Source organism: Lampetra fluviatilis, chromosome 17, assembly GCF_964198595.1.
Source record: "Lampetra fluviatilis chromosome 17, kcLamFluv1.1, whole genome shotgun sequence".
NCBI lineage: Eukaryota > Metazoa > Chordata > Hyperoartia > Petromyzontiformes > Petromyzontidae > Lampetra > Lampetra fluviatilis.
In genome coordinates, this window is record NC_136291.1 from 6,033,113 (window position 1) to 6,055,674 (window position 22,562).

At 49.2% G+C, this 22,562-nt stretch overlaps 1 protein-coding gene across 1 annotated transcript; it reads right to left on the reverse strand.

Moving 5' to 3' along the window:
• Positions 1 to 8,060: 8,060 nt before the first annotated feature.
• On the reverse strand, positions 8,061 to 21,867 carry ZNF507 (zinc finger protein 507). Its single transcript, XM_078864067.1, is given in 8 exon segments — positions 8,061 to 13,230; positions 14,774 to 14,908; positions 15,569 to 15,667; positions 17,156 to 17,258; positions 18,369 to 18,468; positions 19,526 to 20,947; positions 20,949 to 21,304; positions 21,569 to 21,867. Coding segments are annotated over 8 exon segments (2,883 nt in total). The 5' UTR covers positions 21,765 to 21,867; the 3' UTR covers positions 8,061 to 12,758.
• Positions 21,868 to 22,562: the final 695 nt, after the last annotated feature.

Below are 22,562 nucleotides of genomic sequence, written 5' to 3' on the forward strand. Positions count from 1 at the left end.
GCGCAGGAGGAGGCGGGGGGTCCCTCGCGTCTCGATCCGCTTCTCTCATCACATTCACGGGTTTCATCCCACCGGCTCTGACGTCACGTGTTTAGACTTTTCAATATAATGGGTTGGTCCAGATGTCTTGTTACCCCCCCCATCCCCACCGCTATCTGATTATCTAAAACTTGTTTTTTTTGGAAAAGGTTTATTTAAAACAGAAATTAATATTGCAAGGGGAAAAAATGTTAGGGGGTCAATTAATTGTGGGTGCACAAGACATCTGGACCACCCTCTACAGTGCATCACCTTCCCCAATATCGTAATCTTCACCACCATCACCATCATCATCAATCATATCACCACCACCATCAACATCACCATCATCACCATCATCACCACCACTATAATCATCAACACCATAATCATCACCACCATCATCACCACCATCATCACCACCACCATCATCATCAATCATATCACCACCACCATCATCATCACCATCATCACCATCATCACCACCACTATAATCATCAACACCATCATCATCATCATCATCACCACCATCATCATCATCATCACCACCACCATCATCACCACCACCACCATCATCATCATCACCACCATCATCACCACCACCATCATCACCACCATCATCACCACCACCATCATCACCATCACTATCATCATCACTATCATCATCACCATCACTATCATCATCACCATCATCACCAGTGTTGCTGTTTGCCCATTGGAGGTCCTGAGCGGAAATTTAATTTTGGGTTTAACCCCCCCCATCACCCCCACACTTTTCAATTCATAAACTCATAGTGAGATGAGAGAAGAAGTATAGATTGTCATCATCAGCCATGGTCAATCCACTGCTGGATCAAGCCACTCACCCCCCACCCCCAAGCCGGTCCAGAGTTTGCTTGTGTTGAACCAATCCTGCTGAAATGACGCACTCCCAAAGGCATTGTGGTTGGCGGGATGTGTAAAACAAATGCTTGTAGATGGTTTATCTGCAATGACACATGTATGAAGGAGGATACCATCTCCTTGTTTGTGAGTTACCGTAATAACACGTGTGTACATAGACTTTAGAGTGGACAGGTACTGTATACACATTCTAGATTTGATGATTTCGTGACTGCTAGGATTCATACTCTTAGGTTTTTCGTTAAAGTCACGTAGGTAAAAAAGAAAAAAATATATAAATAATAATATAAATAAAATAATACATCTGTATACACACTTGCATGCATCACATACAAAGCAAAGGTCCCCTGTGTAAGCCTTCAACAAACGGTCGGGGCAAGTGCTGTTAGCAAGCACCTATGAAGGCTAATTCTGCACACGAGGGGATGGTGGGGCCAGAAACCATGCATGGACACCTTTGTCTCCCCCAGTACCGATGTTCACTCGCCACTGATATTGGCCAAGGCGAGGAATCTTGGAAACCCAAGTGGCCACAGTTCGAAGCCCGGTGTGCTAATCACTGCGCCACCGCTCCCCCATGCAAACGTACGCATAAATGCACATACACAAAGTCTCAGGTTATTTTTAAACAGCGTGCTACAACAGATAACAGAAATAAACAGGCAGTATAACAGCCAAGTGCCCTTTTTCAATCTTGCATAGAAAGGCAAAGATCCGCCGTATAGCCTTAACAGCCTGTTGGGGTAAGTGCTATGAGCGAGCACCTTTAAAGGCCGACACGAAGAACGTGGAGGTGGGTGGACACCACCACACAAACACACATTTATGTGCAAAGTTAGGGTCCGGGACACACATTAAAGGTGGACAACATTTGACCAATACTATGGAACAAAAGCGAAAATGAGCCATGGAATTACATTCAGAAACAGACAGAGAAATGCAATGATCAATGAACACGCAGACGTTAGAGACATCAGATCATCTTCTTCTTCTTCTTGTTGTCGTCTGGCTGATGTGGATGCAGACCAACAGCTACAAATTCACATCCAGGCGGTCAAACGAGATAACTTCGTCTGGAGTAGCCGAGTGCATCGCTGTGATGTCTCCTGACCAGGCCATTGCGTCGTTATATGTTTTAATGTCTGTTCTAGATGACCACAGTCGCACACTACTGGAGAATTTTTACTGGTAGGAACCTCCTGGTTACACCAGCCCACACGGGATTATTGTGTCCGTCGTGCAGGGAGGGGTTGGGTGGGGAGGGAGGGGCTGGGTGGGGAGGGGAGGGTGGGGACGGGCTGGGTGAGGAGGGTGGGGCTGGGTGGGGAGGGGAGGGTGGGGAGGGGCTGGGTGGGGGGTGGGTAGGGGTCGGCACGGTTTGGCTCAAACCACCAAACCGCGGTTTGAACCGAACCAAATCGGTTTGGTTTGGCTCTGTTTGAACTGGTTCGGTTTGGTTTGGGGCTACGAAAACCGACTCGGTTTGGCTCGGATAGGGTGGAACCGGCTCAAACTAGTTTGGTTCAAGCCAACTTAAGAGGTTTGGTTTAGCTTAGTTTGGTTTGGTTTTGGTTTGGTTTGGTTCAGTCGTCGCTGGTTTGGTTTGGATTGCTCAATTTGAAACCAGTTTGAGTCGGTTCAAACCGTGCCGACCCCTAGGGGTGGGAGGGGTGGGGCTGGGTGAGGAGGGGAGGGTGGGTTTGGGCTGGGTGGGGGGAGGGAGGGGTGTGGTTGGGTGGGGAGGGGCTGGTCACCCCGTGGTGCCCTTATAAAACTCAACGTTTAACCTACTCACGCCGGCTTGTGCCCACCCTCACAGTCGGGCATATTTGCGGAATACACCACGCCGCCGTTGACCCTGGCCATTGACCGAGCAACCCAACGTTCCTACCAGCTCCCTCCGCAGAAATGTGTTCATTTTCCATTCGTGCATCAGGTATCTACATCTGCCATGGCTTGTGCGGATGCGATTTAAGGCGGACCATGAGCTTCGTGAAAGCTCAAACTCAGGGATATTCTGCGTTGGCTCTTTCACAACAAGGTGCTTTCACTATGAGATCTCTTTTACCAGTGGCAAAATATAATGGTAGGTTTTTACCCTTTTAACTGGTACAGTTTTGTACCAGTTAAAATGGTAAAAACCTACCATAACAAGGTGCTTGTTCGTGACTTCTTTTGAACTCCGTTCAGCTCTCGAAGCTGAGACGTTAGATGAAGACGAGTGGTTTTAGCAGGGATACGATGGCCGGTGGTCGAGACTAAGGGCAGAGTGGCAGTCAAAGGAGGAAAAAACGCACCCGAGAGGACGTCCACCGTGCAGATGTAGCCGTGGAATCATCTCGCGTCGCAGGATCGTGAGAGAAGCCGACGAGCTTGGGAGGTAATCATCCAGCAGTGGATTGATTATTTGTCTACTGACAAGACTGTTGGGACAATGTAAGTTCGCAAGCACCTATCCATTACAAGTAAAATACATAGATGAGCCGGTGAATGGAGGGGGAACAAGTATAACCCGTAAAAACAAAGTTTTTCACTATAAATCCTTTATATGCGTGGCGGCGAGAGTCCTCTCGTCCTCTGGCTTGAGATGGCTGCCACCTATGGGTCAGATGATTGCATGGCAGCATTAATCAATTGGTAATTAAATATAATATTTTTGTCCTAAAAAGTGTAAAATTTTTGAAAAAAAATTTCACGAACATTAATTGTCACGCACAACGAGTCTGTGTGGAAAATGTCAGCTCGATTGGATCACGGGAAGTGGGTTAAAAAACGACCGAAAGATTTGCACGGTCGTAAGCAAGCAAGCAAGTGAACTTAATATAAAGGATTTAAAACGCACCACACACGATCCATCGAGGTGGCACAGGACAGGTTCAGATGATTTCCACTTACGCTGTGCATCTTAGCACCAGAGCAGGAACAATCTGCGTTGTTATGAGAAAGCATCTTGCCTATGAACATCAGGTAGTTTGCCAGCATTGGTTCAAGCAAGCCTGGTCTATTGAGGAGGCGATGAATGTCAAAACCGGTCCCAGAGTTTGCTCGTGTTGAACCAAATGCCGTGCAGCGATGGGTTGTGTAAGAAAAATGTATGCGGAGAGACACAAATATGGGATGGATACAAATATGGGAGGGATACAAATATGGGAAGGAGGCTCTATTTCGTTATTAACATATACAATGACACTTTATTGTTGTGTCTGTTACACTTGTTCACCCCCCAAAAACATCATGAGTCTCATTACTCTTTTCGTGGAGTGTTTTTCCAAGTTTCTGCCGTTGCGGGCGATGATCGCTATATAAAGTATAATTCCAATTAAGTAATTTGTAGGTAATTTCTTTTATATTTGGCAAATAAGGACCATGACTGTTTAGTTATATAAGTGTTTTGTAATCGGTACGTGTATGCATGGTTTGTATGTATCTATGTCATCCAGATCACTCCTCCTAGACTGCTTCACAAATTTCAACAAAACCAGTCGTGAGAAAGTTTTGTGATGTGCAGTTGATGCAAACGGGGCCGAAACAAAGTTTTTTTTAATTTGTACTTTGACCTGATAATGATTTGGCTCATACAGGCATCCCTCGCTTTACGCGGGTCCGGTGTGTGCGATATACATGCGGCCAACCTATTTCGACCCAAAATTCAATATATGCGGTTAGAATTCACGCAAATGCGGCCATGTGGTAGGACCTGCGACAACAGCGTGTGTACTGTATGTGTACTGTGTGTGTGTACTGTGTCTGTACTGTGTGTGTACTGTCTGTACTGTGTGTAGTATGTGTATGTACTGTGTGTACTGTGTGTGTACTGTGTGTGTACTGTGTACTGTCTGTACTGTGTGTAGTATGTGTGTGTACTGTGTGTGTACTGTGTGTGTGTACTGTGTGTACTGTGTGTGTACTGTGTACTGTCTGTACTGTGTGTAGTATGTGTGTACTGTCTGTACTGTGTGTAGTGTGTGTACTGTGTCTGTACTGTGTGTATGTATACTGTGTGTACTGTGTGTGTACTGTGTGTGCTGGGTGTACTGTGTGTGTACTGTGTCTGTACTGTGTGTGTGTACTGTGTGTACTGTGTGTGTGTACTGTGTGTGTGTACTGTGTGTGTGTACTGTGTGTACTGTCCGCGCTACTCGGCAGGCAGCTGTCTCGTGCGGGGTTTGCTCCGTTCGCCCCCCTTATTTTTTTGGAACGCATCTACTACACTCTGGTGCGTTGTCTGTCTGGTCCACCACTTACAACATCCTTATACTTGATATGGGCCCTGTTTCAAAGTAGTACAGCATGTTCCGTTTGTTACCGATGAATCTCAACGGGATGCCGAGGAATACAACGATCCCGACAGCATTGGCACTGTCTGTAGGGTAGAGTGAGATCTCTTAGACTCAGGCGAAGGAAATCATTCGGGTAAATTGGGGGCAACGCTATGGCTGAGAATATAAAAAAAAAATACACCCCAGTAATAATCTCCAGATTAAGAGATTTATTCCACGCAGCGTTGGCTGTATTTATTTATTTAGGAAGGGATTGGTGGGTCGGGGGTTGGGCCTGGATTTAAAGATGGGCTTCCAAAAGCCCACCCTGGCTGGATCTAATGCCCGATGCATCACCATTCGCCACGTGGGCAGGCACATACACCGCATGACCACCCGTGAACGAAACGATAACTAAATTGGTTGGTACATTGCTCATTATTTAGTTCGTATTTTTTCAGTTCAAATTGAGATAGCCGGCTGGCTCAGACGACAAAGCGCCGAATTGACACTGCTTAGATCCTTAATTCTAATGCAGGCAGTCGCGTTTGATTAAACACAGGAGTTCTCTAGTGAAGTGAGGTGATTGATGGCATCAGCCCATCACAAAAAAACCCCCATCACATTACATTTGTTCTGCACTCAATTGGATAATTTCCAGCTCTGACAATTGTCATGTGATCAACATCACTGTGTGGTGGAGCAGATGGGAAAGTGCTGCCCCCGGCTGCGGTGGACCAGAAGGCACTTGAACTCAAGAAGTAGTTCTCTGATGTCCGCTTCCATGGACCGTTCTCCGAACGTGAAGGGTTGCGCAGATCTGCGAGAGATTCGAATGCATTCGTCTCATGTCGTGACACCGACAGCAGTCGGGTATAAAATATATGAAGTCCAAAATCTAGATAATAGTACATGTTCAAATGGCTATAGTTAAGTGTTTTATGTTTAAAGTCAAGTCGATGTTCTCATTCTGTAAGTGAAAGTGTCGTGGCGCTCATATCCGACATGTTCCTGGAATTTGATCCACGCACGTGGAGTAATGCTGTGTAACGCCATTCATTCCTGTCCTGGGTCATGATCTGCACGTCCACTCCACAGTCCTTTCATATCCAGGTTCACCACGGCGAGCCACCTCTTTCAAAGCCAGCTTCTCGGAGCCGGTCGTCAATCCGCTGAAGGATGGCGGACTCTTTACGCACAGGATGTTTAACCATACTTGACCACGCTGATCCGATTACACTGGTCAACAACAAAAAAACATTTTTTTCTGGCCTGGACTTTTGCAGCTGCTTTAGACTAATTTCAGTGTGTTGATTTCAAATCTGATCTCATATTTGCTCTATCACATCTCATTTTAATGATATCGGCATACCCCATTTTTATTGATTTTACCCGAAATTAACTGTCACTTATGATTGCAAGTTGTTGCGAGTCAGTGACTGCTTTAGTGTTAAAATATGGTGCTGTATTTTTAGGTTAGTGTGTTTATATCATTTTATGTAGATATCCACATTTATTGAATATTTTTTTTCTGCAGTTTTTATTGAAAATGCAATATTTGATATCTCAAAAATGATGTGATAGACAAAAACTGATGCCAGATTTGGAATCAGCACCCCAAAATTACCTTACAACCGTTGGAATACCTTATGCCAGAAAAAGTGTGTTGACCAGTGTTAGCACGGTTGGCTACGTACGGTGAGAAAGAAGTTCCACACACATACATACAAGTGGGTGCCCAGGACCCGTTCATATATCACTCGCCACTTACGTTAGCTGTGGCTGGGAATCAGGTAGCCCGATTTGATGGCGCAGTTCGCAATCAACTGCACCGCCACTCCACACCCCTTTACTCGAATAAATAGCACTTATTCAAGACAATACGAGTAATTAGCAACGAAAATGAATCGATTGAGAATGGTTTTGATGTTTGCCAACTCTTTTGTGTTCACGTGCACTGTATAGTTGGTACCTGTACAATATTATTAATAGTGAATAACACGCGGGCAAGAGGTGGGGAGGTGAAGGAAGGAAGGGAGGGAAGGTCCCTGCCCAGCCAATTCACTCCGAAGGGCCCTCAATGCCCCGGTGTATCGCGCGGTTTCACAACTTCCTTCCGGTCTTTTGTTGTTAAAATAATAAAACGCACGAGAAATAACATACACGCCTTGCACCGAGTCGGATAACAGCGCGGGCCCAATGCATTGTGCCACTCTAAACAGTTGTGTAAACGTTCCTATATAGACGCATTGGAGCCAATAGGTGATTTGAATAAAGCAAATTGTGTGGGTGCAAATTGTATATTCGTTACATAATGTTGCGTACAACTCACAAGCAGTGAACGTTTCCTAAATGTGACATTTAATATCACGTGTAAATTGTGACAATGTCTTTCATGTGATATTTAATATAATTAACGTATAGTGAAACCCTTGTGAATGGTTGATACCCTATGCACATAGTAATTAAGCTATTACGTGATACTTAAAAACATGGTATGTGTTTACACCTAACCAGTAAATGATTATGGGCTTCTCCCATTATAAGCTTTAGCATCACATTTGACAAATTACTTGGTTCACCGATGATGGGTGTCGTCTATGTTTAGCAAGAGACTTTCAGGCCGACCCTATCAGGCTATTTCTGGAGGCCCAAATTAGAAAGTTTCCTTTTTTGAGTTGGAAGTAGATTGGATATGTTTGATAAAACTTCAGCTGTATAGCCCTTCTCGAATTTATATCAGTCAGCCACTCATTTTTGTCAGTCTACGTGTATTAGATGTCCATCATCATCATCATCACGCACATTCAGTGGTGAATGCTGCAATATAAATCCACTCATCTCACTTTGCTCACAGGGGATGGCACGCAGCAGAGGAGATCAAAGTAAAATAAATACACTTTATTACCAAACAGAAAAAAGTGAGAACTTAATCACATCACACACCGTTAATTAACGCTACATCGATGCTACACACTCCCTCCGTGCACCCATATACAGGGCGTTTCAAAATGATGGACCCGATTTTAAATCGCGATATCTCTGCAACCATGAACCGCCCATGAATGAAACTACCACTTGAAAGGGCGGGACATAGAGTTTCAAATGATGACCGCGAGATGCCTCTCCCAGCACACAAACAGCCCCTAGCCTCAGTCATTCGCAAGATGGTGACCCCCGCAACACAAGGGGCGTTTTGCGTTCTGTAGTTCAGCAAGACTGAATCCGTAATTGCGGTGCAGCGTGCGTTTCATCACACCCTGCGACTTTTTCTTGTGAGGATACGTCAAAGACCGTGTTTTTGTGCCACCATTAGTGACTAATCTGAAAGACCGCAAAAACATAATCACGGCAGCGGTGACTTCAGTGGAAGAAGACACTTTGAGAGGCGTTTGGGACGAATTCAACTATCGTCTCGACCTTGTCCGTACAACAGGTGGAGGGCACAGAGCATTTATAAAATTGTTAGTAAAACTTGACAACTCATTAAACCGTTTGTAACTTTTTGTGTAATTGTAACGTGTTGCCATCGTGAAATATACTGCTTTGAAATTGGGTCCATCCTTTTGAAACACCACCCTGTATAATGAACCAAATTAAAACATCGCTACGGAAAATAAACTTTTATCGACGGGGCTGATGTTGACACACATGGGCCCACACGTTGCTCTCAAGGCACGGAGGACGACACTCGTAGGCCAGAGGTCGCAAACGGGTTTTGATTCCTTACCCCCCGTACCCGATACCCGGCCGCACCAAGGTCGCAAACGGGTACCCGTACCCGTATCCTACCCGATACCCGGCTACCCGTACCCGGCCCGGTATCGGGTAGGGTACGGGTACCCAATTGCGACCTCTGGGATGAAGCCATGTTGCAGGCGCGGGTGGGTTGATTCTAGGAACTTGAATTGTGAGAAGAGACAAGACGTTGGGAAATGAGTGACAAACGGTTACTCACCAGTGACTCACGGCCTGCCCGTACCCGGCTGCACCAGGGTCGCGGCCGGGTACGGGTAGCCGGGTATCGGGTAGGGTACGGGTATCGGGTACCCGATTGCGACCTCTGTTGTAGGCTCAATTTCACTTACACGCGGGGCACAGCTCCAGTGAGCTGCGCACGGCTTATTTGGAAGCAGCGTGATAATAACGTAAGAGTTCAGAGTTAAATACACCGGGCAGTTCCTCCTAACTGTACTGCATTGCTAGAAACAAATGTTGAGGCTGTGGTTGGTATTTTATTTGTCAGTCTCATAAACACAACCGGGATTTTGGCTGTAGGTAGGGATGCCCTTGTTTGGCCTTTCGACCGACAGTTCATAACTGTGGCATTTGAAATAATTTTAAGTGGCCGGCTTACGGCATCTGTCTGTGGTCGCGACATTTCCAGGCCTGTAGTCTCCTCCACCATGCAAGCCCTTATTTTATCACAATTTAACAAGGCTTTCTCAGGAGCCTTGCTCTGATACTGGTGATTAGTAATTTGAGCCAAGTTGTGTTCTTTGCTGAAGTGTTCTACATAAACACACGTTATAATGAGAAATCGTTATATTTCAACATCTCTAAGTAGCAACACACACACACGTTGCGACAATTCTGACTTGGATACCACAATCAAGAACACCCCCCCACCAACCCCCTGTAACACAAAAAGGGCTTTCACACAAATCCCACCTGCAAGAGCTTGCAAACAGCAGCTCCAAATCCCTGGAACATGGGCCCAGTTTTTCAGCACCTGTGGTCGTTCCGCTCGAACAAAACCCCAAATTTCCGATTCCTTACTAGCGTCCGTTGCGTGTTTTTTTTTGAGCCACAATGCAGGCCTAGAGATTCTCACATTTTCACTTCAGATAACAAAAGAAGTGAGGTTTTTAGGAATTCCCAAGTGCTTCCACCAAATCACAGAAGCATGCTTCACAAGAAGAGCAGAGGGGGCTCCCTGCACGATGTTATTGACATTGGCAGCCAGAAAGCCCCCTCGATGCAAACGGTGAGTGGCTCGCAGCGGAGACACAAGCTGCCAATTTTCACACTGCCGCGATAAACCCACGCACCATAGCTTGTACGAAATGACTTGTAACGTCGTAGTAAGCATTGTGGATGGACAATGGTGTACACTTCAACACCTTATCAATCAAGTCAATGCATGGCCACGTCAGTGTTTGCAAATCACAAAGTAATACTGGAACGACTCGCTTAGCTCAAGTGAAGCGTCACGTGTGGTAATCCACTTTTGATTTTCTTTCAAAAAATAAAATAGAAAAACCTCTCCCGACGCCAGTGCAAGGAGACCACAACTGCACACACGCCGCTACCGTCACGCGTTCGCAGGCTTCAGCCACGAGATACATTCTCTAAATTACATAAGCATCCTATTAAAATGGTCATACAAAGGCCCTTGGGGCAAGCGACTGCGAGTGAGTCTAGTGTATACAGTATATGAGTTCAGCGCCAGTTTTTTTTTTATATGCTACGGGATGGGTGAGCCAAGCCGAGCTAAAAACACGTGCAGACACAAAGACACAGGCTTCTGCTGTGGCATTGTACGCCACTGCTCTGACAAGCAGCGATGCCTTGTAAACCTAACACCTGGGACTGGCACCACACTATGATCTATGGCCAAGTATTCAGCAAACCCCAGAGCTCCAGCATGTGTGAACTCTCTCGCGTGCCTCGGCTAATGAGGGGGGGGGGGGGTGCCATAAAAAAGTGGCACGACAAGCCGCTGGTTTTGTGATAGCACACAACATGCTAAGGAAGCCCAGCACAGGGGCACAACAGTGGTACGTGTTTGGCTTAAAAGTTTTCTATACGACTCACGCATGTGAATCTAGCTTCAATATGCCGATATTCACACAACATGTGATATAAATGGAATTCATATTTATATCACGAAAAGTATGTGCGTGTGCATATACTCGCATTCGTGCATTTTGGTACAAATATATAACTAAAATGTACAACCTTTTTCAATCCACTGCTGGATGACGTCCTCTCCCCATGCCATTTTGAAAATTGGATGTTTGGCCATACTTTATGAAACTGCTCAGTGTTGCATGATGAGGGAGAGGGGTCCAGAACTGGTTCAGATACCAGTCACCACTGATGTTAGCCTTGGCTGGGAAAAGCCAGATTGACGGGTTCAAAGCAGTGAGCCAACGTCTCCAGCAACACTCAATCCCACACGAATATACACACATATGTAGTACATGAAGAGCATTTTTAGGTTTTTGGCACAAATTAAATATTTTGGGGACGAAAAAAAGCTGCAAAGGTAATTTTGTGAGCTTTCGTATAAAATCGATAGGCAAAAAAAGTTTTTTTTTTACTATTAATAACAAAAAAACCTACCGTTACACTTATTGGAAAGTCCCCTATATTTCTAGTGTTGACTTTAAATAACTTGGTGCACACATTTAAAATCCCAGTTATATAGTTCACTAATATAAAAAAGACAAACATCCCCTGTATGGTATTAACAGACTGTCAGTACAAGAGCTGTTAGCGAGCACCAATGAAGGCCGACACGGCACACAAGTGCAAGCACCATGCCCCCATCTGCCTTCGTCTCCCGAGTGGTGATATTTACAAATCGCACCAAGTACTCATTTGAGGCTGAGTCGACAAGGGGAGGTCCAGGACTGGTTCAGATAATCGTCACTGGTGTTGGCTGTGAGCGGGAATCAAACTAGTGTCACTGGGTTCCTAGTGCAGCACACTAACCATGACACTACCGCTCCCCACTTCACTTAACACACCCATTTTATTTACAAGTAAAACCAATGTACGACAACAACTCATTCAGGAATAAAGTCAGCTTCATCAATGAGATACGGTAGCGACTAATCAAATGATGCTTCACTTAGATCCCGATTCACGAGCAGGTTTTAAAATCCTGGTCGTGGGTCCTGATGGGATCACCAAAGGCACGGCTGGTAGGTTGATAGAAATATAGATAGGTAGGATGGTGGGTTGGGGGGGGGTGTTAGGTTTGGGTGGAGAAGTAGTTTGGGGGGGTATCAGGGAAAATATGTAGATAAAAAATGTGTGCAAGCACACAGCTTAAACACACAACAGATTCTCTTTCATCCAGAACAGTTCTCTTCCATGGTGCATTCAAAAAAGCATTAAAAAAATGCACCATCCCTTGCACTCGCAGCAGCTTAAGCACACACACACACACACTCTCTCCTTCTGCCTAAACATAACCTTCATGAGCCAAATGATTGTTCTGACCAAGTCTATCCATTCAGGAGATTCTTTTTTTCTCAGCCCCAAAAGAGGCTGCTTTTCCGAGGGCCAACAAAGCGAGCAGCCCACGTGCTACACAACAATAGACAACCGACAAGGATCGCAAGACACACAGAGACAGGACCTCGCCGCAACGAGCAACGCTAGCACCAGCCACAGCAGCCAGGACAACAGAGCCACAGTGGCTCAGCTGCTGCCACCGTAATCACCTGAATATTCTGTCAACCATTGTGTGCATGTCTCGTGTACACAAAGGAATACTGCTGCTGCTGCTTTGCAACTGAAGGCGTGCTGCTCTGCATTCCGGTCCAGGTGTCAGCGCTATTGCTGCTACGGTTGCACGTGCTGCTGCTGTTGCGGCTGTCCGCTCCGCACAGCAGGCAGGAACTTCTGCTGGTGGCCCTGCATGTGCGCCAGCAGCTCCTCCCGTACGCCCGACTCGAAGCCACACACGCAGCAGCAGAAGGTGAGGCGACAGGACTTGCCCTGGGGAGCCTGGGGCCTAGACGTACCCCCTAACGCAGGGCTCCGCGGCAGGGTGAGGAAAAGCGGTGGCGCCGTCTGGACGGCCGCTGCCAGGGTGGCTGGAGTCACCGGGGCTACTGGCTTCTCGCTCGCCGAGCGAGCAGGTTTGCCGACGGCAACGGCGGAGGTCGCAACCGCGTTGCCCGTAACCGGGTTTGGAGAGTGCCCGTCAGGCGGAGCAGGGTTCGGTTTGTCCCCGACGGTGCCCGGGGAGGAAGGGGGCCTCCCCGACTCTCCCGGGGCCGGTGCCATCTTCAGCATGGTGCGGTTCTGGAAACTGCGCGCGGTCACGTACGATGCAGAGTCAGTCGATGCACAGCGATATTCAACACAATAGAATGCATTAAAATTTTCTTTCATGTGGTGCTTTTCATGCGGTGTATCCTGGGGCGCTTTATTACAATACAAACTCCAAAAGCCAATGCCTAACAATCTAGCTTAAAAATAAGCCAGCTCAAACAAAAGTATTGTAAAATTTGATCTTAAAAGATACGACTTTGAATTGCGTTGCAGAGGCGGAGATCAAAACAAAGTTAGTTGTGCATGGTGTATATTTGTCAAGAATGTTGGCATCACGGGGTTGGTACATGCTGGTGATGCGTGTGTGCCTACGCTCGTGGGGAGCGGTTTCACAGTCGTTAGTGCACTGCACTACGAATCCAGCGACCCGAGTTCGATTCCCGCTCCTAGCTAACAATTGGTGACAAATATGCAAACTGGTCCTGGGCATCCTCTAGGTCGACTCAACCTTAAATAAGTACCTGGTGTGGTGTGTAAACATCAGCACCGAGGAGACCAAGGCGATTGGGAATGGTGTTGGCCACCCACTCCCTCATCTGCAGTGCCAGCCTTCATAGGTGCTCGCTAACAGCAATTGCCCCAACAGTAAACTGTTAAAGGCTAAATGGAGAATCATTGTCTTTGGTACACATAAAACATATCCCTTCACTTAAAACCCTACGTAGTAGTAGTAGTAATTCTCATTCAGGTCACGTACGTGCGCCAGATAGAGAATGTCAGAATTAATTATTCGACACGCATGCTAATTTTAATGTGGGCTAATGGTTGGAATGAGCAAGGCAGTGCAAGTGAGACGGTACACCTATGATGGTACAGACAGCACACAAGGGTAAAGATGAGCATGTGACAGTACAAACAAGTTGGTCACAAATGACAGTACAGTAATGGGAGCAGATGAGCCAGGACAGAGGACAGAGTATATGATACACACGAGCAGACGAGATCGGAGATAAAACTGTTCAAACGACATGCAAAAAAATATATTGTTTATCGCCATCCGATTTGCTTTCGCGTTGTACCACATGTTATTAAGCACAATGCCCTACGTTCCCTGCTCCCATGCACTGCGATATGTTTCAGGAACGACCGACATCATCCCAGAGAACACGCGGCACAACCAGAAACACACGGCAGACCTAAATAGCACATCTGCGAAAAACTACGCAGCAGTTAGCCTTTCATAGAACAGTGCCTACAAATCCAAAGAATCTATACATTTGCAGGTGGGTAGATGGCAGAGGTGGGACAAAGTCATTGTTATGCAAGTCCAAGTCGAGTCGCAAGTCATCAAATTCATGACTCGAGTCTGACTCGAGTCCAAGTCACATGACTCGAGTCCACATCTCATAGGTGGGACAAAGTCATTGTTATGCAAGTCCAAGTCGAGTCGCAAGTCATCAAATTCATGACTCGAGTCTGACTCGAGTCCAAGTCACATGACTCGAGTCCACACCTCTGGTAGATGGTATGAATTGTTACGAGTCGAGTGTGCGGCGTGCACTTGCTGATGCGAGCACTACCGCTGTGCCAGGGCTGTAGCTGCATCAATATCCCGGTTCACTCGCTGGAAGTCGTAGTTCTGGTCGCTGGCGTGCCGCCACATGTGAGCCTTCAGAGATGCCGCAAAGCTGCATACGTAGCCACATAGCACACACCTGACACGCACGCGCGCGCACGCACGCACACACACAGTCCATCTTGCACCCAGCCAACATTTGACAAGCATATAGCATATCCATGTAGTAACGCAATTTCTGGATATAATCGTGTTCATTTACTCCATCTGATTTGCCAAAAACAATGTGTTATTGTTTACATAACTATCATAAAATAGAAATCAATAATCTGTAGCCATTCAGTATTAGGTGTTCATACTTATTCATTGCATCAGTTTAAGTGACAATGACAACGTATTGGAAATGTACTCAGATACTTAACTACTTCGTGAGCATCACCAAGTGATGTAGAATCAACCACGTCGTCAAAACCCATCAAAGATTGTGCTACATTTACAAAAGGCCTCGACACAGGAATGTAGAACATCCACTGCCGGCTCGAAGCCGAAAATTACGTAAAAATAATGGTGGCAACTACATCCACACGGTGAAAAGACCAATAGTAGTTGTTGGGTGATGTGCGATGGTTGTCTGTCATGGTGATGAGCTGCAGAGGTTGGATTTTGGGTCGTCAACGTGGGAGTAAGCGAAGCAACTAAATTAATTGTGTGGGCAAGTGTGGGCGAGTGAGGGGAACAATGGATGGTCGAGTAGATGGATGTTTGGTCGGGTGAGCGAGTGGGTGAAAAGAGGCCACACCTGAAAGGCTCGGCTGCGGAGACAGCGAGGGCGTTGTGCGCGCACGAGTGCTGCTTAAAAGCGGCCGCCGAGGAAGTGGTGAACTCGCACTCCGCACACCTGCGCGCACGCCCACACCAGCACCAGGGTGACAGCACAGGCAATTAGACGAGACGGACAGTATACAACGGCACGCGTAAGCTTGATCGTTCGCATTCACACAGACGAGCGTCAACCCATTAGTTTTAAGCAAAGTCATCCTTGGGAGGCCGGGTTTTGATGCGAATTTCCACTGGTGTATAGCATAGCGACGAATTGCGGTGTTTTGTACGAATCGTTGTGCAGTGCTCGACACTATTACTTCCCACACATTGCAATATGAACAAATCACCCTGAATGTACCTCATCTCACTGGATCTTGGAAGATAAGCAAGTTTGTGCCTGGTTAGTACCTGAATGCGAGATTGCCTGGGTACAGAAGCTATTGTAGGCTTGAACGGCGAGATGGCCAATGTATTCCTGAAACTATTTGCGTAGAACTTTAAAGGTTACCCCCCCCCCTTGTATGCAAGAGTTTTCTCCAGCTGCTCCAGTTTCCTTCCACATTCCAAACTCGAATGGAATTCATATTCTTGGATCTTTCGGTAAAGTCACGTAGAAGGGAAATAATAAAATAATAAAAATAAAACATCATAAAATTATCACGACGTTTCGGCCACAACACAAGCAGCCGTCCTCAGGTGAAGAACAGGGCTGCAGTCACAAAAGCTTTAAATCGAATGGAATTGGCGAAACACCGCAACTTAGGACCCTCCTAAAAACGTCTTGAGATGTTTTGCCCGGATAAATGGCATCACAGTCCACACCCACTGCTTTGAGTGAGCAATGTATGAGCCAGAGGTGGGACAAAGTCATTGTTATGCAAGTCCAAGTCGAGTCGCAAGTCATCAAATTCATGACTCGAGTCTGACTCGAGTCCAAGTCACATGACTCGAGTCCACACCTCTGGTATGAGCAATACACACCTAACCACCAAAAAGGAGTGGTACCACTTCCCAAATGCCAGAGACACATGCGAATTACAATAACCACAAACTATACATCAGCAAGTCATTTTGCACTCAATGAGCCTCCCCCCACACTTAAATCTCTCAATGACCGGCTCACCACATTCTCCATTTAACCCAAATGTGGCAAACGTTCTCCTTACTGAGGGCCAAATAGGGCTTTAAAACAACACTGACAATAAATGTTTTATGCTAAGTTTGAAAGCATTGGCTGTGTGCTCAGAAGTACTTGAAAGATGATGATTGAGGACTAAATGCCAGGTAAAAATGACCCATTGTTCCAAGAGAGTGCCGAGAAAATTAACATCGTTTTAGGGGCCAATTTGGAGGGGCAGGACTCATATGGCCACGGGCCATATAACACTAGGTCGTGGGCCATATTAAATTAAGTTGTGGGCCTTATAGAATTAAGTCAATTAAATCACAAGGATGTAGGTGTCCCACCCCAATTTACCCCATCCCCACGCAAATCTCCCAGGGACTGTCCAATGCCTCCTGTGTTGCAGCTGTTGCCGGCGGTGGCGTCCCCCATGTCACTCACCGGTAGCTCTTGTCGTGGATGCGGCGGTGGTTGCGGACGCCCACGTAGGAGACGCTGGTGTAGGAGCACATGTCGCACTGATGCAGCCTTCGCTCCCGTGCGCCTGTGAGTGCCGCGGGTGCAGAGGCAAAATATGAACACGAGCATTAACCTTGGGGTGGTTTGCACATTACCCTATTAACTCGATGACCTGAGTTTGAGTCCCGGCTCAGGCAAGTGACATCTGACCACGTCCTGGATGACCGACCTGGATGACCGACCTGTTATCAATGTGCAATCGATGAGCATGGTGGAGTATGGTGAAACAACCTTCATGGGAAGGTCGTCATCCAGCAGTGGAGAGACATAGTGCTGCTGCTGATAAAATCCTAAGCTGCAGCCGTGGGTGCGAGAGACCTGACACAATGTCCATAGTATACATGTACAGACTAAAGCATGGCCTTGTACAAGACATTTTACATCTTATTCCATCGAGGGATCAATAAGTGATCTTTCGTGAAAAAATATACACCACTGATTGTACAAGTCTTCCGGACGTGACTTGCATGTTAGTGTTATTAAAAATAATAAAAACTTACAGCCCTTTTGTTACATCACTGTTGGATGAAGGCCTCCCCACATCTTGTCGGTCACAAGTGTTGTTTGACGACGCTTACCCAAACATGAGTATTAAAGGTTGTAATGTTGAAAGCAGTGATCTGGCCAGGTAGTGGAATGGTTATTGTATATTGCACGAAATAATATCCCGATGGGGGGGTGGGGGCGTCAATGCAGCCTTCTTCACTCTGTGGTCTATAAAATGAGTATCACTTTGTGGGAAATCAATTGCGGTTGTCCTATGGAGCGACTCCCAACAATGAGGAATTTTCACCACTGGTTCAAGGCCACCAACAGGAGATAAGCATAACCTCACAAGCTGGCACAGTACTGATAATAGTTGCATGCGATGACACGTGGATGGAGTGGTGGTGCAGTGGTCAGCGCTCCGAATTCAGCAACCGTAGTTTGATAGATTTGAAAAGGTCCTGAGCTCACCGAATTAACCAACCCGCACTGACCATCGCAGTAAAATATGGTCAAACAACCCCAATAAAGCCGTGCTGTGAAGAGGCCTTCAAACAGGAGTGCATTGGCAAAGGGCCATAAACTGTAATTGCAGATTGTGATGGCTGGGCATGAGGCTGGACCAGCGTGTTGGCGACTACACACACACCTTGCCCATGGCCGGCGGGAGATGCTGCGTGTTTCCCGGACACCGCCCTTCTTCTTGGCGCCACGTTGTGATGCTCGCGTTCGTGATTCCGCAGCTGGCTCTGCAAGTACACACGACATTCACCGATCAGAGGTGCTGCACACGGCAGCTGCGTGTCTACTCTGCGCCACGCACGGAAATTAACATGCTAAATGTAATTGCGTAGTTTTACGGGTCAGCTGAGTGGACTGGCGATAATGGTTATGATGCTGTACTGTGAACCCACGACCCGAACTTGATTCATGGCCACAGCTAACATCAGTGATGGGTGAAATCAGAATTGGTCCCCTTTGAAAACCTACAATAAGCGTTAAGTAGAATAAAAAAAACCCTATCACACACATGACGTGGAAAGGCTTTCATCCTTTGGTGCAATGGGAATGGCTAGAATTTTTAATGGACAGATCACGGTGGTAAGACCGATGTTAAAGGATAAGGGTAAATTAAGCATATGCATCCCCTGTGCAAAGACCAGATAGGGCAGCTAGCAAAATTCCAAGTTGCTTCTCAGTTTCGATTGTTCCTCATTGCACCAAAATATATGGCACAAAGATGAATATATCGTCAAATTAAGTAGGATTTTTTAATGCAATTTAACACCAACGATAAATGGTCCAAATGATAACGTGTAATTTTTACCACACAAAAGCCTCGAGAGAAAACTTTTTGAGGAGGATCCTGCGTTGGGTATTTTTCCCCCAAATGATTTTTCTAGGTTTTGCGAGATGTTAACAGTGATCGGGGCGTTTTACATGTTTTCGCGTTCCCCCCCCCAAAATGTATCTCAATTGTGCTGCCTACATCTTGTCAAAGAACAAAGGTATCCATTCCAATCGCTCGCAAGAACAGTGAAATTCTCAGTGCTGAAATTTATCCAGCACAACTCATTACACTCGACAACCAAGACCTACCCTGGCCTGCCTTTAAACCCAGGATCTGTGGTACCAGCTCAGCGTTCTGACCTCAGTCATCATCAGCCATCTCAATGGTGACAACAGTTCTATTAGTGGCCATGGTTCGATAAATAGCCATATTGTATATCCATACGAATTACTCTTTCCAGTGGTCAAAAGAACTAGAAAATGCATGAACGGGAGGTGCGCTGGCTCCTTCGCCACCTTGTAATGGAAGTCGAACGGGCAGTGGGAGCAGCAGTGCGGGCGTGGGCGGCAGTGTCTGGCCGTGTGCTCACGCAGAGCGCCGCAGTCCCGTGCCACCTCGTGGCAGATTGGGCACTGGTAGGGTCGGGGCCGGCGGTGAGCGCGGAGGTGCTGCCTGGCGTGGGCAGCGCTCGTGCCGCGGTACGGGCACACGCGGCACCGGTACGCATGCCGAGCCCCGGACACTTGCTCCACCAGCCCGCCAAACAGCAGAGCTCGCTGCTGATGTTCGTCTTCCAACTCGTTCTCCTCCTCCTCCTCCTCCGGCTGTTGCTGCACGTCGTCAATCTCCATGTCCTCCACCTTGACGCGGCGAGGACCCCCTTCCCTGGCGGTCGCCGCTCCGACCTCGCTGTCTCCCTCGTCTCGCTGGTGCAGTCGCTCGATGACGGACAGGAGAAGGGTGCTGATTCCGGACTGGCTGCCGCTTCCTCTGCTGCTGCTGCTGTAGCTGTCACTGCAAGCACCCTCGTGGATCGGTTCTTGCACCCCGAGGTCCTGATGAGGAGGACTCGGAGGATCAGGATGTCGAGGAGGAGGTGGTGGCGGCAACCAGGCTGGCAGAGCCACGAGGGCCTCGGCAGCCAGAGAGTGCAGGCGCAGGCACTCGGAGTTTGTGCGACGCCTGGATACGGGCCTCACATCTACACAATCTTCGCGTTCCTGCTGCTGCTGGCTGCGTTCTTGCTCATCACCCTCCACACCTAGAGCGCCAACTTGGCTGGAATTTTTCTTCCAAAGTTCCTGCTGCTCGTCCTGCCGAGCGCCGCAACCAATGTCATGGGCTTTGACGGTCGTTGGAAGGCGCGGAGTCACACCCGACTCGTCCTCTAGCCCCGCGGCCGCCGCCTCCAGGCCAACATTGGGGCCAGGGCTGCGCCGCGTGCCCTGCTCCGTTCCCGCCGCAAGCCCAGGGAGGCCGGGCACTTGAGCCTCGTCCGAGCGGCCAGGAGTCGAGGCCGCGGCGCTTCTCTCCCGAGCATCCGCCTCCGCCGACTTGGGTGGTCCGGGAGTCAACAGCGAGGTGGCGTTCGGGCTACCGCCCTCGGAGGGGTGAACGTGGCCTCGTGCGGCGTTGGAGTCGGCGTCGGGAAGCCGGACCGTGCCGTTTGATGCTGCGGCGAGGGGGGTCCCGACGTTCACTCCGTCGCCGCCGCCACCGCCATCCTCCAGCTCCTCGAACACGGGGTAGGTGCAGGTGACCTCGCGCGCGTGCTTCCACGCGTGCGTCTTGAGCGTGCGCTGTCGCTCGCACGTGTAGCTGCACAGCAGGCAGTGGTAGATGCCATGCGGGTCGCGTGTGTACCAGCGACGCGCGGCAGGGACAGCAGGAGGCTGGGGAGTCGCGGGAGACGCCTGGGACGGTCCGCACGACCCCCCCCCCCGCTTTGGACACGAGGAGCAGCACCGCGCCACCGGCGATTCCTACGTCACCACCACCTCCTCCAGTTCCGAGAGCTTCGGCAAAGCGTCCTCGACCGACGTGTCCTCCTCCACCGACAATACAACCTTCACGCCGACGTGGATTGCCATCACCTGGTCCTTTATCAGCACCGCCACCGCCGCCGCCGCCACCTCCAGATCCACGTGCATCATGACCACCTCCGCCACATGTTCCTTCTCCACCAACACCACCTATGTAACTACCGCGTCCACCATCGCCAACAGTTTTCCCTCCGTCACCGCCACTTCTACCCTCTCTACCAGCACCTCCTTCGGCACATGCGTCACCTCCTCCTGCTCCTCCACCTCCTGCTGCTGCTCCACCTCCTGCTGCTGCTCCACCTCCTGCTGCTGCTCCACCTCCTGCTGCTCCACCTCCTCCTCCACCACCTGCTGCTCCACCTCCACCTGCTGCTCCACCACCACCTCCTCCTCCACCTGCTCCTCCTCCTCCACCTCCTCCTGCTGCTCCACCTCCTCCTCTTGCTTCACCTCCTCCTCTTGCTTCACCTCCTGCTCCTCCTCCACCTCCTCCTGCACCTCCACCTCCTCCTGCACCTCCACCTCCTCCTCCTCCACCGTCCACGCCCGCCCGCGAGGTGGCGTGCTCCGTGACGCGGCTCGCCCTCTCGCACGCCAGGGAGCAGAGCGCCTCCAATTTGGAGCGGAACCCCGCGGACCCCGCGGCCGCCGCGCTGCGCCTCATCGCGCCGCCGCCGGGGGGGGAAGGAGGCGAATCCAAGCGGACCTCCATCGTCGCCTCGAGCAAACCCGCACCACCAAGCAGCACCAGCAGCGACACGGAGACTCTCTCAGCCACTCGGCTCGTCGGCGTGGAAGGAGCCCGCAGAGCCACAAGCGACGTCGTCGTCACGCGTGGGTAGCGGCGACACCCGAGACGACCCCGGCCGCACGGCGGCGTCGCGGTCTCGCACCACGCGGCTCCATTCCGAGCGTGAGATGAGATGGCCCCGAAGGTGACGAGCTGAGAAAACTTTGGTGAGGAGACCGGGGCAGGTAACGGACGTCGAGGGATGCGATGATGAGACAACCACGAGGTGAGAAGATCTGCAAATCAGACGAGGTGAAATCGAGAGACGAGGTGGTGAGTTTCCATGAGACCGGGTGATGAGGTGGTGATGTCGTTATCAGACCGAGAGACGAGGCCTCTGGCTGCAGGCGTTGAGGCTGTGACGAGGAGAATGTGGAGCGGCGACCCTCACGCAATCCGCTCCTCGTGTCGCCTCCAGCCCCTCCCCTCCCCCGGGATGCTGCAGCCCGGCGCCAGAGGCACGAGCGCCGCGTCCTCCTCGAGTCGCCCGCCCCCACCGAGCGCGGCCGACACAGAGACAAACGCGAGGGAGACAAAGGCGGCCGGGAGAGGGGGGGGGTGACACGCGGCCACGCGCTCCGCCGCGCTAAGATGGAGCTCCCCGCGCGTCACGTGGCCCGCGCGTTCCGACAGCGGGAGGCGGCGGCGGTGGTGGTCACGTGACCGCTCGCGCGGGTACAGTGAGGTGGGGAGCGAGTCACGTGACTTCTCGCGCGCGCA